Consider the following 14,482-nt stretch of genomic DNA (forward strand, 5'->3'; position numbering starts at 1 on the left):
AGACAAAAATTCTGAGTTAAGGCCCTGGCCGTGTAGCTCAGTTGGTCCCTGTCTCTTTTAACAGCCCGCAGTATAATAGTCATGTTGGCTTAAATCAATGACCCAGGACCAAGAAACTGTACTTAGCAGCGTATCTCAATGAAATGGGCAAAACAGCAGTTATAAAAAATGTCCTAAAATAATGAAATTTAATACTGAAATTATCTTAAGGTTCATAAACAGTTAAAAGTCCCTAACCAATTCTGATGCAAGTGCCCAAAATTGCGTCATTAATAAGTGAGCAAACACTTACTGTCCACAGTATTTCATTGTTTATTTATCAAGAGAAACTATTCCTTAGCTCAAATATTCATGTTTCATAGAGTTCAGGAATACAGGTCAGTGACAAACTTCCGTGGAATTCAACTCAAAGAAATTCTGCGGAGAAAAACACAGTGGCTAAGTTATTAATATCCAGCATTCTCTCAATCTCTCTCAGTATCTTACCACCCCTGAGATCACATAAGGTCTGTTCCTACTAGTAGCCCACGCTTTACTCACCTTTAGCCCAAGAGAAGCCCAGTTCAAGCTACCTGAGCTCACGGTCCTATCTCCACCAAGCTCCCTGACCAGCCTCTTTTCCATTTCAGGAATTACAGCACCCTATTTCTGGCTTTTTGCTTTCACTTTCCAAACTGGTTTTTTCCCTTATCTTAAATCCCCCTGCCCCCATTCCCTTCACATACCCACATACTCTTCTTAAAAGCAGCAGCCCATCTGTTCTGAACAATTTCTATTTCTGTCTCCAAATTTTTCTTTGTCTTATTGGTTTTTAAACAATATTTGAAATCATCCTGTTAACATCTAACCATGAAATGCATACCCACTGAATAAAATCTGAAAATGTCAGTTATAAGAAAATAGCAATGTTAAGTTTAAGATTCCATGCAGAACCATTAACATTTTCTTGACCGTTTCACCTTCAGTGATTTTGTGTAATTTATTTAACATAGATCATCCTTAACATTCCTAATTTTCTATCTTAAAATAATCTGTTCATGTTTATGAATCATTTTTTCTAACGGGCCTAACAGTCGTGGTTATGAAAAAGGCACAATTCCTCATCAATTTTCCAACAATTGGAAATAAAGTTCTCTGTACTTTTTCTAAGTAATTCTATGGCTAGTCCATGCATCTGTCTGCATTTCAGATACTTAAGCAACTATGGAAATGGATTACAGAACTGAACCTTATATTAGGCAAAAGATACTTAAATGTCTCTTGAGTAAATGTCTCTTGAGTCCCAGAAAAGTGATCTAAAGTCCAATGTAGTAGGTCTCCCTCAAACCCCAAACCTTGTGAAAGACAGGTATATGGCATTTGGAATGCTCACTGAGGTACAGTCTTCCTGAAAAAGAGTCACCTTCCCCTCATCACATCAAACGCACTCTGGCTGGAGAGAATCTTTAATCTTATTTATACAGTCAAACCTGTTTCTTGCATGTCTCCCACCAGGTTGTTCACAGAAAAAAGGTAGAACCAAATTTGGTTTTCGAAATGACAACTGATCCTCAGCACACAAAAAAGCGGCTCCCCGGCAACAAAGGAGAACACTTTTGTTGCTGGCAAAATCAATGATTAGCACCGTTTTAAAAAAACACACAAAGACGCCATCAAGAGGGCTAATTTGCTAAACATGTGAAAGAAACAATGATCACAAAGAGGTAGAAAAACTGTTGTTGATTTGGAAAACGGAAAAGCAGTTAGCCAGCGACAGCATTTCGGAGGCAGTGATATATGAACAAGCAAAGAGGCTGCGTACTGACCTGACAGACACGCCTGGGCCGAAAGCTAAAATTGATTCGTTCAAGGCTAGTAGGGAGAGGTGGTTTGATAAATTTAAGAAAATAAGTATTTAAAAAAAACACCACACTTCTAAAAGTGATTTTTCTAATGCCAATTTAGCAATAAAGAGCGTAACATGTGAAATCATTTTGAACCTAAGTCAGCAAGATGGTTGGCTATGAAGCTCCAGGCTCCCTCTCCCCCACAGTAAACCATCAACGTAATGTGTCTGTGTGAGAACTAGAAACCAGTTATGAAGCTGCTGCAAATAAGCAAACACCTAAAGAAGAAAAAGCCACTCAAAACAGCAGGAAATGTCATGAATTTTTTCCTCCCACCCTCAGCGTAGCAGTGTGGTTAGGAGGAACCCAGCCAGCTCCTGGCCTCTCCCTCAGGACAGGAGGAGGAGGACTCGCTGGATTCTGGCTTGTTTGGGGACTGTTTTCTACTTGCCTATCTCGGAGCACTAATGGGAATGGTGACATCATTTAGACATCAGCCTGCAAGCTGCTGAAAGCAGTGATGGGTCTCATGATACAGAAGAGCTGCAGAGGGACTGAATGATGAGCAAGAGATGATGGGCTGAGCAATACAAAAGAAGAGCTAAGGCTACTTACAGGAAGCAGGGGTCAGAATCTTAGGGGCTCTTAAAAGTGACTGATTATACTTGGGCACTAGAACAAAAGCAAAGGCTAAGGGACTATACAAGGGAACCAGAACAAAAGCAAAGGCTAAAGCAAGACATAACCCCAGAAAAAGTCTGAGACAACCATAAGCCTTTATGCTAGGCTGATAAGATCTCCTGCATGAAGCAAATCCACAAACAGGAGAGGTGGCTGTTTAATCAAATGCCTAAATTTCAACAAAAGATCATAAGACATAAAAAGAGAGAAACGTGGCTCATTCAAAGGAACAAAATAAATCTCCAGAAACCAACACTGAAAAAACACACTTTGACTCTGACTTGTCAAAGTCGTTAAAACAACTGTCTTAAATATGCTCAATGCGCTGAAGAACTCAGATAACTAAACGAAATCCGGAAAACAATACATGAATAAAATGAGAATATCAACAAAGAAAATATATTTAAAAAACACACAAAATACTACAGAAAAATATAGTAACTGAATTGTTGAATTCACTAGAGGGGTGTTAGCAGTGGGAAAACGCAGCCATCTGTGTCAAACACAGACTCAAACACCCAGAATATTCAGGAAACCTGAAAATAGTCCATTTGAATTATTGGGTCTAAGAAACAAAAAGAAAAAGTAAACGAGAGCTTAAAGGACTTTTGGGGTATCAACAAAAGACCAATACATATACATTATGGAAGCCCAGAACAAGAGAAGGAGCAAAAAACTTATCTAGAAGAAACAATGGCCCAAATGCCCCAAACTTGAAGAAATGTATATACAATTACAAGAAGTTACTTGGAAGTAGGATAAACCCAAAGAGATCCACAGTAAGACCCATTATAATCAAACTATCAAAAACCAAAGACAATGAATCTTTTTTTTTTTAATTACAATTTGTTGTGTTTTTTTTTTAAATGTATTTTTATTGATTTCAAAGAGGAAGGGAGGATAGAAAGAAACATCAATGATGAAAGAGAATCATTGATTGGCTGCCTCCTGCATGCCCCCTATTGGGGGATCAAGCTCACAACCAGGTTCAAAGATCCATGCTCAACAACTGAGCCACACAGGGCAAGGTAATCTTGAAAAAGTAGCAAGTGAAAAGTTGATTCACAGTCTACAACAGAGCATCTGTTAGATTACCAATTGGTTTCTCAGCATGAACCTTACAGATCAGAAGGCTGTCCATTAATATATTTAAAGTGCTCACAAAATACACCCTATATCCAAGAAAACTGTCCTTCAAAAATAAGAAATTAAAGGCATTCCCAGGTAACCAATAGCTAAAAGATATGGAGTTCATTACTAATAGGCCTGCAATGCGGGTTGCAAGTTAAAATGGAGCCTGCAAGTTGAAATAAAAGTACACGAGACATTAAAAATAGGCAAAGAACTTGAATAGACATTTCCTCAAAGAACATACACAAATGGCCAACAAGCATGATAAATGATGCTCAACATCATTAAACAAAACAAGTTTGCTGAGGATGTGAAGAAATTGGAACCCTTTTTACACTATTGCTAGAGTGTAAAATGGCCCAACACTATGCAAAATAGTATGGCAGATCCTTACAAAGTGAAAAATAGAACTACCATATGATCCAGCAACTCCACTTCTGGGTATTTACTCAAAATATTTAAAGCAGGGTCTCAAAGAGATTATAAATGTGGTGGGCAGTTAGACTTGAGTAGAACAAGGACCGTGGGCCAGGTACAGAAGGTCACCAGGTGAAAAGCCCCAGGTGCCTACCAACAGACAGTCAACTGTAAGGTAGGCCCTCATCCCCAGGGTGACCCTTCTTTCCCGTCACTAGGTTTGGAACCCCTGACCTCCCCCGCCCCCCCCCCCCCACTAGAGATAACATCTAGGCCTCAATTGAATTCCTGTTCCAGGCCCACATAAGCAACAAAAGCAGCCTCAGGACCAGCTGCATAGAATCAAGACCCCCTGCCCTGGTGCCACAGTCAGTCAACGGAGACCATAACCCTGAAAGGACACACCTGGAAAACTGCTGAATAGTCTATTCAGCAGGGGCCCTCAAACTTTTTAAAAGGGGCCAGTTCACTGTCCCTCAGACCGTTGGAGGGCCGGACTATAGTTTAAAAAAAACTATGAACAAATTCCTATGCGCATTGCAGGCCCAGGACGAGTAGGCTGCTACGCAGGACAGGCAGCGGCACCCGGCGGGCGGATAACCGTAGTTTGAGGACGCCTGGAGCTCATTGAGATCTTCTCCTGGGACCTCCCCTAAAATCACCCTTAAAACCCTTAGGACCTAGGACAGGAAGTGTGCTCTCCCTCCCAGGAGCAGTCTTTGCCTTTGCCCTCCCCCTTCCTGCCCCAGGCAAGTTACCATTAGCTTCCTCACTCCCAAGCTCCTAGGGCCCTTCCTTTGTCTCCATAACTTGTTTCCTAAACCCATTTCTTCTAGGAATTACTTAATAAATGTTCTTTTACAGTTTGGGTCTTGGCTCTGAATTCTTTCCTAGCCAGAAACCAGGTTTGGTCTGACCCCACCTGTCTACTATGTGGTGTCTTTCCCACTAACAACATAAACATACCAGTGTTATGCATAAGTCAAAAAACAGAAGCAGCCCTAACAGGTTTGGCTCAGTGGATAGAGCATTGGCCTGCGGACTGAAAGGTCCCAGGTTCGATTCCTGTCAAGGGCATGTACCTTGGTTGCGGGCACATCCCCAGTAGGAGGTGTGCAGGAGGCAGCTGATTTTTGTTTCTCTCTCATTGATGTTTCTAACTCTCTAACCTTCTCCCTTCCTCTCAAATATATTTAAAAATATTTTTTTAAAAAAACAGAAGCAATCCAAGTGTCTGTTGGATAAATGAACAAAAATATGGTATATACATAAGATGCAATATTTAGCTTTAAAAAGGATATTCTGACACATGCTGTAACATGAACCTTGAGGGCATTACATTAAGTGAAAAAAGCCAGTCACAAAAAGACAAATACTCTCTGATAAAAATGGTGGTTGCCACAAATGGGAGGGAATGGAGAGTTGTTTAAATGGGTACGGAGTTTCAGTTTTGCAAGATGAAGAGTTCTGGAGATTGGTTATACGACAACGTGAATGTGCTTAACAATACTGAACTACACATTTAAAAATAGTTAAGGTGATACCACAATTTGTAAAAGTTTTAAAATGGTAACTTCATATTACCTTTACATTCCAAGATCACTTTGTACTCTGAAAGATACCAGCCTTCCTCATCTCCTCAAAATCCTTCATGGAATCATAATTTCTGTAGAAATCTGCATATGCCTTCTTTCTTGGTTCAGCTACACCAAACTGAAAAAGAGCATATCCCATTATGGCTTATTTTTTAGATTAGAAACTTAACATCTAAAGACAACATAAATCAAACTGTTTGTGTTCACCTTTAACTTGACCCCTGTATTTCCTAAGACAAAGGATGGGGGTGTTGACACAGATGCAAGGAAAGGGAAAGAAGTCTCAGAGAAACTAGTCAGCAAGAAGGGTCCTCCCTGCGTGGGGAGGAAAGTCCTTGTTGAGTGTCCATGTAGATAGGGAGAGAGAAGGTAGACTGGCAGGCGCCAAAGGAAAATATCCAGAAACCTTAAAAGGTTGCATGTTATGTATGTTTTTAATACCACTGAGCCATACACTTAAAAATGGTTCAATTTTGTTATGTTCATTTTGCCACAATAAAAAAAAAAAATTTATTTATAAAAAGGCATAACATTAAAGAGGATAAAGCTTTAATTTGCAAAGCAATTTTCTAACAATTCTTTTTTTATTCTTTTTTTTCTCCTGTGGCAACGATTCTTGAAGGTGCTGTCAAAAAAAAAAGCCAGCCAGGCTGGCGTGCCTCAGTGGTTGAGCGTCAACCTATGAACCAGGAGGTCACGGTTCAATTCCCAGTGAGGGCACATGCCTGGATTGTGGGTTCGATCCCCAGTGTGGGGCATATAGGAGGCAGCCGATCCATGATTCTCTCCCATCACTGATATTTCTATCTGATGTTTCTATCTCTCCTTCTCCCTTCCTTTCTGAAATCAATTAAAAAAAAAAAAGCCACAGACACAAAATGGCACTTGTGCTAAAGCCCATGATACCAAACCTATATTTAAGACCTGATCTGTTGTTTCAACCTTTTCCAGAAACATTTTTTTTTAAATCCTCACCAGATATTTACTGACTTCAGAGAGAACCATTAATGTGAGAGAAACATCAATTGGTTGCCCACATATGCACCCCCCTATTGGGGATCGAACCTGCAACCTAGGTATGTGCCCAGACCAGGAATGGAACCTTCAACTTTTTTGGTGTACAGGACGATGTGCCAATCATCTGAGCCACCTGGCCAGGGCCAGAAACAATCTTAATCAACCAGTTTTGAATTTCCTGGTCAAGCACCAGTAAGGTAATTTATCACACATGGTCTTCAGGGTAGGTGCTAATCCAGTATGATTAGTGTCCTATTAAGAGAAAATTCAGCCATCTACAAGCCAAGTAGAGAGGCCCCAGAAGAAATCAATCCTGTAACCACCTTAGATTTCTAGCTTCCAGAACAGAAAATAAAACTTCTGCTGTCTAAGCAACCCAGTTTGTGGGCTTTGTTATGGAAGCCGTAGCAAACTAATACAGCTTCGTTTACAGGTGGAGGATAAGTTACCTGGGAATAAGGTACTTTCCTATCACATGAGGTGAATGGAGGAAGGGTCAGAGGAAGGAAGCACATTAAAGAGAGTTTCTTTAAAAGACTTGAAATTGCTTATGAAAATAAAATACACGTTTAAATGTAAAGCACATTTGGAACCATAATCGCAAAGTAAAAATCAAACATACATACCTTATAGGAAGCTGCAACCCCCAGGGATACAAGCACGGCTCCAACAATATGAAATCTCAGACGCTTGGCCAGAAGGCCGCGCATCTGAGGTTTTGGCAAAGTACCGGCAGACATGGTAATTATATTCTCCTGGTAAATAAAATTTTTTAAAAATTAGAACATTAAGAAATCTAAAGAATTCTATGCATAATGCATTTTAGTACCTAGGAGGCACAGGAAGGATGGATAGTGGACCAACTCCTCCCACAAAACCTAAGATGTGTAATGGCTTAGGCTTGTGGGGGAGGAACAAACTTTCCTCTACCCTCAAGGATCTTCTGGCTGGTCTGGTCTAATAATCAAACAGGAGACGGATTAGCAAGAGAAAATAACTGAGTTTAATATATACATACATGTACGGGCACCCCACATGCAGGAGAGGCTCCGAGACAGAAAGGGGGAGGTAGGTATAAGACATCCTGAGCTAGGGATGAGGTAATACACCTTGGGGACATTAAAGGGTCACAGCAGGTTAAGAAGAGATGTTCAGTAAACAAAACTTTGCCAGCCATATAGGTGTGATTATGGATGATAATCTCTTATTATGGGTAAGGTCCCTAATTCAAGTTCTTCTAAGTAAAGGGAGGAGGCAGAAGTTTCTTGGGCCTGAAGCTAAAACTGCCTTTAGCATCCTGGCTGGTTTTGCTCAGGGGTTAGAGTCTAACCTTAGACCGTTTGTCTCGATACCTGGGCTGCAGGTTCGATTTGGTCAGCGTGCCTGAGGGAGGCAACCAATCGATGTGACACACATCGATTTTTTTCTCTTCCCCCACCCCCTTCCTCTCCCCTCCACACACTCTTAAAAAAAAATTCAGTGGAAAAAACAAACGTCGGGTGAGGAGTAAATAGAAATTGCCCTTAGCTCAAAACAATCTGCACACCAGAGGCACATCTTGGGGTGACTTGTTCTGAACCCCATGCCTGTCTTCATCTACCCTCCTCACGTGCAGAACGACTGCCCTAAATAAGAGCTGCGACCCAACAGTATAAGCAGCGAATACTACAAACAAAAATCTCTCCCAACTACAGGAAAGCAGTGGCTCTAGGTTGACAAGTGCAAACGCATTCACAGCACTGACTTTTCATTCAATCTTCGGGGCAACCCTATGAGCCAAGTTGTTACTGCCGCTTTACTGACGAAGGCCAGGGAAGCTCGGGCAGGAACCCAGCAGTCGCCTGAAGGGTCCACCGGAGACGGCGGCCTGATCCCAGGGCTCCGAGGCCTACAAGCGGGGCCGCTCCCGCAGACCTCCCTTCCCGGCCGGCGGGAAGGCGGTGGCGAGGCCGTGGGCACGTGAAGGAGGCTGCAGGAAGCCGGCCCTCCCTCCAGCCATCCGCACGGGCCCCCACGGCGGACGCTCAAGATGGCAGAGGAAAGGCAGGCGAGCACCCTGGGGCCGGACAGGCCAAATGACCTAACCAAGGTCACAGTGACGGCGGGGGAAACACAGCGGCCCGGGACCAAGGCCCGCCGCCCAAGGAGCCCGGCCGCTTCCCTGAGGCCCCCGCGGGCCCCCGCGCCCTCCCGAGGCCCCAGCGGGGGTCGCGCAGGGGCCGACGCGGGCGGGGGGGTCCGAGGCTCCACGACCGACGGGACGCGGAGTCACGGCTCAAACCCGAGGCCCACGGACAGCAAGCAGCCGGCGGCGGCAGCTGTGGGAGCCCGAACGAGGTTCACGAAAGCAACCCAACTTACCCCAGCACCAACGTCCGTCCTTCCAGAGGGAGAACTGGCTGACGCCCGGGCAGTGCGCATGCGCTCAAAAAGAAGGGGCAGACGGTGGCCGAGAGAGGTCAAAAGACATCTGGCGCGCCTCCTGCCGCTCATTGCTGAAATTCACCTGTGTGATTACATTATTTATGTAACCTTCAGTTTAGAACTTGACTTTCTGAGTCGGTTTCCTTAATCAAGTGGAGGTATTAATTTTACTAGTACAGATTTGATATGAACTTAGTGGAGAATTCAGAGATATTTAATATGTAAATTTTTTTTAAAGTACAAGGACAGTACAAATCATCGTGGGCCCATGGATTGTCTGAACATTGTGCACAAACCGACATTTTCACTATTATAACTACTCTCAGGCGAATAACGGTTTGGTTTGGGTAAAGGGTGAATGAGACAGCCTCGCTCAAAGCTTAGCATACGAGACAAACATACACAGGTTAATACCAATTCCAAGCGACTGTGGAAGCTATTGCTTGCCTGGCAGGGTTGAGCAAGTTTTGATGGAAGTATTTGTGTGGGGGTTCTAAGTAAAACACAAGTGTTTTAAAGGAAGACAACTGGGAGCATATTAAAAGAGGTGTGTAAGGGTAAGGCTCTTTGCTTTAGGGGGTGAGGCGTGGTTGTTAACTGAAACCACCTGGATTTGTAAGGCATTATTTAAATCAACTCAGCAGGCACGGTGGAAGGGACACTAGGACACAAAAGATACATGGTATTAATTCAACATGTTACGGGAATGTTATAGAATAGCAAAGCTGGGAAAAGTCCAGGACAAGCGGAACAGGGAAACTGAGACAGATAGTTAAACAGCAGTTTGCAGCCACCGAGTAAATCCTATTTTCCCTAAACCAGGGACACTTAAGAGTAAATGGTTTGCACTTCTCCTCCTCGACCTGTGGGTAAATAGCTTAAATCACCCTACTCAGGGAGACATAGCAGAAACCCAATTAGTGCCATTTGCCAACCACACAGATGAAGAGAATAGACCTCATTTGGGTACATCAGCATAAAGCTGATGAATATTCTGCCCCCTAAGACCTCCCCTAAAGGTCCAGCCTGCTCTCCCTCCAAGGAGCATGCCCCTGCATTCCCTTCCCCCTCTCCCTCCCCACAGGCAATATCCCCTAACCTCTAAGGGACCCCATGAGGCTTGCAACCAGGGGAGCAATGGTCCTGATTCATAGGTGTCTCAACCACTGAGCAACACCGTACTTGATTGTCCTTCCAGGAACCAACCCTTACCTAGTCCTGGCCATGTGGATCTAGCAGGGTCATATGACTCAAGAGGGGCCAAACAATGTAGTCAATCCTCTTGGCCACAGCCATGTGGTGGGGATAAGCAAAGAGCCCTGACCAGAGCAATGAAACTCGATTCTACAGCTTTTGTCAAAACAATTAGGGGGAAGGCTCTTTCTTTCCGGGAGCATAACGGGATGGAGTAGGGGTCTTGCTTCTCTATAAGAGTATGAAACCAGAGAGTAGTGTGTGCCTATAATGTGCCAGGTACTGTTCAAATGATAGGAAGAACCTGCCCTCATGGAGGACAAAACAGACAATAAACAAAAATATGTCAGATGGTGATAAGTGCAATGGAAAAAACAGAGGAAAGTATGGACAAAAAAATTGAATAAAGAAGTGTCCATTTTTGCGTTGACTGGTTCGTCTCAACGGTTAGAGCATCAGCCTATATACTCTCAGGTTCAATGCTGAGTCAAGGGCATGTGCCTGGGTTGCAGGTTCATCCCCAGCTCCAGTACCCAGTCTCTCTCTCTCTCTCCCTCTCTTTCCCTCTCTCTCTTTCTCTTCTCCCTCCCTTCTACTCTCTCTAAAAACCAGTGGGAAAAATATACTCGGGAAGAATTAACAAAACAAAAAAAGTATCCATTTGATATTGGAAGTTTGAGGAAGACTTAGGCAGTCTGCCTTGAGCCCATGATCTACACTAGAGTAAAAGATGGTCCAATGAAAAGAGTGGGATTGTTCTGCATGGCCCCAAGAAATCAACTAGGATGGCTGAGTGGAAGATAACGAAAGTCAGATTTTAGTTAGGTATTCACAATGGCTAGACATCAGTCCCTTTCAAGGTGATCCTCAACCAAAGACATCCAGCTGGGGGAGGCGAGGATCCCTTGATTGGCAGAGAAGCAAAGCAACAATCTTATTCCTCCTGCATCTTTTTTCCTGACCTTGACAGTCACCAGCTCAATGTGTTGCCTTAAAATTTGTTGAAAAGATATCACTTTTGGAATATGGGCTAAAGAGAACTTCTGTCATGCCTCCTCCATTACTACTCTGCTCTCAAGGTGATAGCGATAGGGCCCGGCCCCCTCACCTGGCTTGGTGCCTCACAGTGGGGTAAGCGTGTACAATACCTAGAAAGGCAAATTACAACATTAGGAACTAAAAGGGATGAATGGACCCTGTGATAAAGTAAGTTCTTTTTCCTAAAAAGTGGAAAACAATTTCAATCCTTTCGACCATATGATGTATCATTGATGTAGTATTGTGGTGGGCGGTTAGACAGACATAAGCAGAACAAGGACCATGGGCCAGGTACAGAAGGTCATCAGGGCAGATAGCCCCAGGTGTCTGGCAACAGACAATCAGTGGTAGGGTGGGATCTCACCCCCAGGTGACTTTTCCCTTCCCTAGCATACAATGGTCACTGGTTTGGAACCCCTGACCTTTCCCCCCTAGAGATAACATCTAGGCCTGAGTTGATTTCAGCTCCAGGCCCAGGTAAGCAACAAAACCAACCTCAGGACTAGCTGCTTTGAATAATGACCCCCTGTCCTGGTGCTGCCAATCAATCAGGGGAGACCACAACCCTGAAAACTGATGAATATTCTTTTTAAACCTTCCCCTGGGACCTCCCCTAAAGTCTCCACCCTAAAACCCTTAGGATGGAGGACCCAGTGGCTCTCCCTCCTTGTCTTTCCCTTTCCTCTTCCTCTTCCCCTCCCCGGGCAAGTTACCATGAGCTTCCTCACTCCCAAACTCCTAGGGCCCTTCCTCTGTCTCCATAACTTGTTTCCTAAGCCCATTTCTTCTAGGAATTACTCCTTCTACCCCTGTGATTTTACCAAATAAATGTTCACTTATAGTTTGAGTCTCACCTCTGAATTCTTTCCTAGCCAGAACCCAAGTACCCAGGCTGCTGAACTCAGGTTTGGTCTGACCCCACTGGTCAGACACCTGGTACGGTTCCTGCTGCCTACAACAGTATCAATGAGAAGAGTCATGAATAATTATGTGAATTAAGAAAATATGAGGGACTGAAAAGTTTAGAAGCAACAAAAACAAACACTCTGTGAGGTAAAATAGCAGCAATTGCAGTATTTGACAAATCTTGGGGGTAGATCTGTTCACTCTTTTACATATAACTAATTTCTACTTTCAAATTTAACAAATAATAAAAGATTGCTGAGTCAAGAGTTAAATATGGACCATCACAAAAGTTTGGGCCTGGGGTACTTTTTTCAACCTGACCACATTCAATATGTAGATAAGGACCCAAGGAAACTTTTAAGACTGGTGAAATGATGATATGGCTTTTTTCTCAGTGATACTGTTATTGACCAAGCAAATGCTGTGCGTGATCATCTGAACATGACTTCCTGTTCCGAGAGTTCAGCACGGCTCCAGATGCCTTGGCTCTGCACGCGCCCAGAAGGGCGGCCTGGCTGGAGAGATGCACCAGACGCTGAAGCTGTCTGGCAGGAGCTCGGGAAGCACTACACGTTGTAGTTTAAGGAGGGAACGGTGAGTGTTCTAAGCTCATCAGCTGTGGCAGTGCCCATATCTAAATGAAGGTCACGACAGCTTATGCCGAACAACAGGTACAATTCAGAGGAAACCTAGGTCTTTTCTCAAAGGTGTTCCCACACTTCACCCTCAGTAAGAGAGACGTGGTAAAATTCCAAATAAGCTCTTAAATCAGATCTGTACTATCCACAATCATTTTCATTTAAAATCTTATTTGGCCTGGCCGGCGTGGCTCAATGGTTGAGCGTTGACCTATGAACCAGGAGGTCACGGTTCGATTCCCTGTCCGGGAACATGCCTGGGTTTCAGGCTCCATCGATCCCCAGTAGGGAGCATGTGGGAGGCGGCCAATCAATGATTATTTCTCATCATTGATGTTTCTCTCTCTCTCTCCCCCACCACCTTCCTCTCTGAAATCAATATAAAAAGTTTTAAAATTCACTAACATGCTTTAAAAACGATAATTGATGTCTTTTGACTGTGTCGTGTCCTGTTAGAAAATACAGTATTTTCCTTTTGTCTTGAATACAAAGTGTCTGAATTTTAAATGTACTCCATGTTCAAACTATGCATATGAATCTATGTGTGATGTTTTAAGCTTCATTGTAAAGAATAAACTAAACTAAATCTCCCCACTATAACTAAAAAATGACACTGAGCACTTCCTATGTTCCCCAGACTGTGGCAGCCATCGTGGGAGACGGCAGGCAGTTGTAAAGCCCAGGCCCTGTGTTCCAGTAGCTGGTAATTTCATTAAGAAGAGTCATGAAATCCAATACCAGGGAATCGAGTTCAGGACCAAAATGAGACGGAATTAATTAATGCAAAAGGAAGTTTGGAAGATGGAGATCAGCATGAGATCATCTATTCATTCAACAAATATTTGCCAACATCAACTGTGGGCCAAACAATGCTGAGACACTGTGTGAAAGAAAAAGTTCTTGCTTGCACATGGGACACAGGGCACAAGTAAACAAATAAATGCATGCTATCACTTTTGACAGTGGTAAGTGCTGTGAAGAAATGAAATGTGTTGGCGGGGTGCCTGTTTACTTGGGGGCCAGGAACACCCTCTCTGAGGAGGTGACCTTTGAGCAGAGTCTGCTGGCGTGAGGAAGTGAGTTCAATGGGTTGTACAAATGAAAGATTTTTATAGGAAGAAGGGTGTGGCAGGGGAGCTATTAGGAAAAGAAAAAGGAAAGGATGAGCCCTGGCCGGCATAGCTCAGTGGTTGGAACATGGGCCTGTGCACCGGAGGGTCTTGGGTTCAATTCCCGGTCAAGGACATGTACCTGGGTTGCAGGTCTGATCCCTGCCCCTGGTCAGGGCACATGTGGGAGGCAAACAATCGATGTGTCTCTGTCACATCGATGTCTCTCTCTCTCAATCTCTCTCTCCCTCTTCCTCTATCTCTCTCTTTCTCTTTCTCTCTCTCCCTTCCCCACTTCCCCCCACCCCCCCTCCCTTCCACTCTCTCTAGAATCAATGGAAAAAGTATCCTCACTCCTGAAATGAGGATTTTTTTAAAAAAGAACAAAAGGATTATATTTAGACCAGACTATAGTTAATACTGTGGTATACTGTATTGAAATTTACTGGGAGTAGATCTTAAGTGTTCTCACCCACACCAAAGAAAAGAGAAAAAGAATGGTATCT

General features: G+C 43.5%; 1 protein-coding gene across 1 annotated transcript; it reads right to left on the reverse strand.

Moving 5' to 3' along the window:
- Positions 1–292: 292 nt before the first annotated feature.
- On the reverse strand, positions 293–9,167 carry COX6C (cytochrome c oxidase subunit 6C). Its single transcript, XM_080646977.1, has 4 exons — positions 9,029–9,167; positions 7,294–7,422; positions 5,640–5,768; positions 293–417 (listed from the first exon to the last, which is right to left on the reverse strand). Exons 1-3 carry the CDS (start codon positions 9,158–9,160, stop codon positions 5,655–5,657), a joined length of 375 nt encoding a protein of 124 aa, XP_080503103.1. The 5' UTR covers positions 9,161–9,167; the 3' UTR covers positions 293–417; positions 5,640–5,654.
- Between the last annotated feature and the right edge of the window lie 5,315 nt (positions 9,168–14,482).

The sequence above is a fragment of the Plecotus auritus genome (assembly GCF_963455305.1).
Source record: "Plecotus auritus genome assembly, chromosome: 11".
NCBI lineage: Eukaryota > Metazoa > Chordata > Mammalia > Chiroptera > Vespertilionidae > Plecotus > Plecotus auritus.

What these genes read in the sequence shown, in the direction of transcription:
- COX6C (XM_080646977.1), bottom strand. Translation starts at nt 9,160, where the DNA reads ATGAGCGGCAGGAGGCGCGCCAGATGTCTTTTGACCTCTCTCGGCCAC. An exon ending in GGACGGACGTTGGTGCTGGG is followed by an intron (nt 7,423 to 9,028) that starts GTAAGTTGGGTT and finishes TTTATTTACCAG; the next exon opens with GAGAATATAATTACCATGTC. An exon ending in GGGTTGCAGCTTCCTATAAG is followed by an intron (nt 5,769 to 7,293) that starts GTATGTATGTTT and finishes GCTCTTTTTCAG; the next exon opens with TTTGGTGTAGCTGAACCAAG.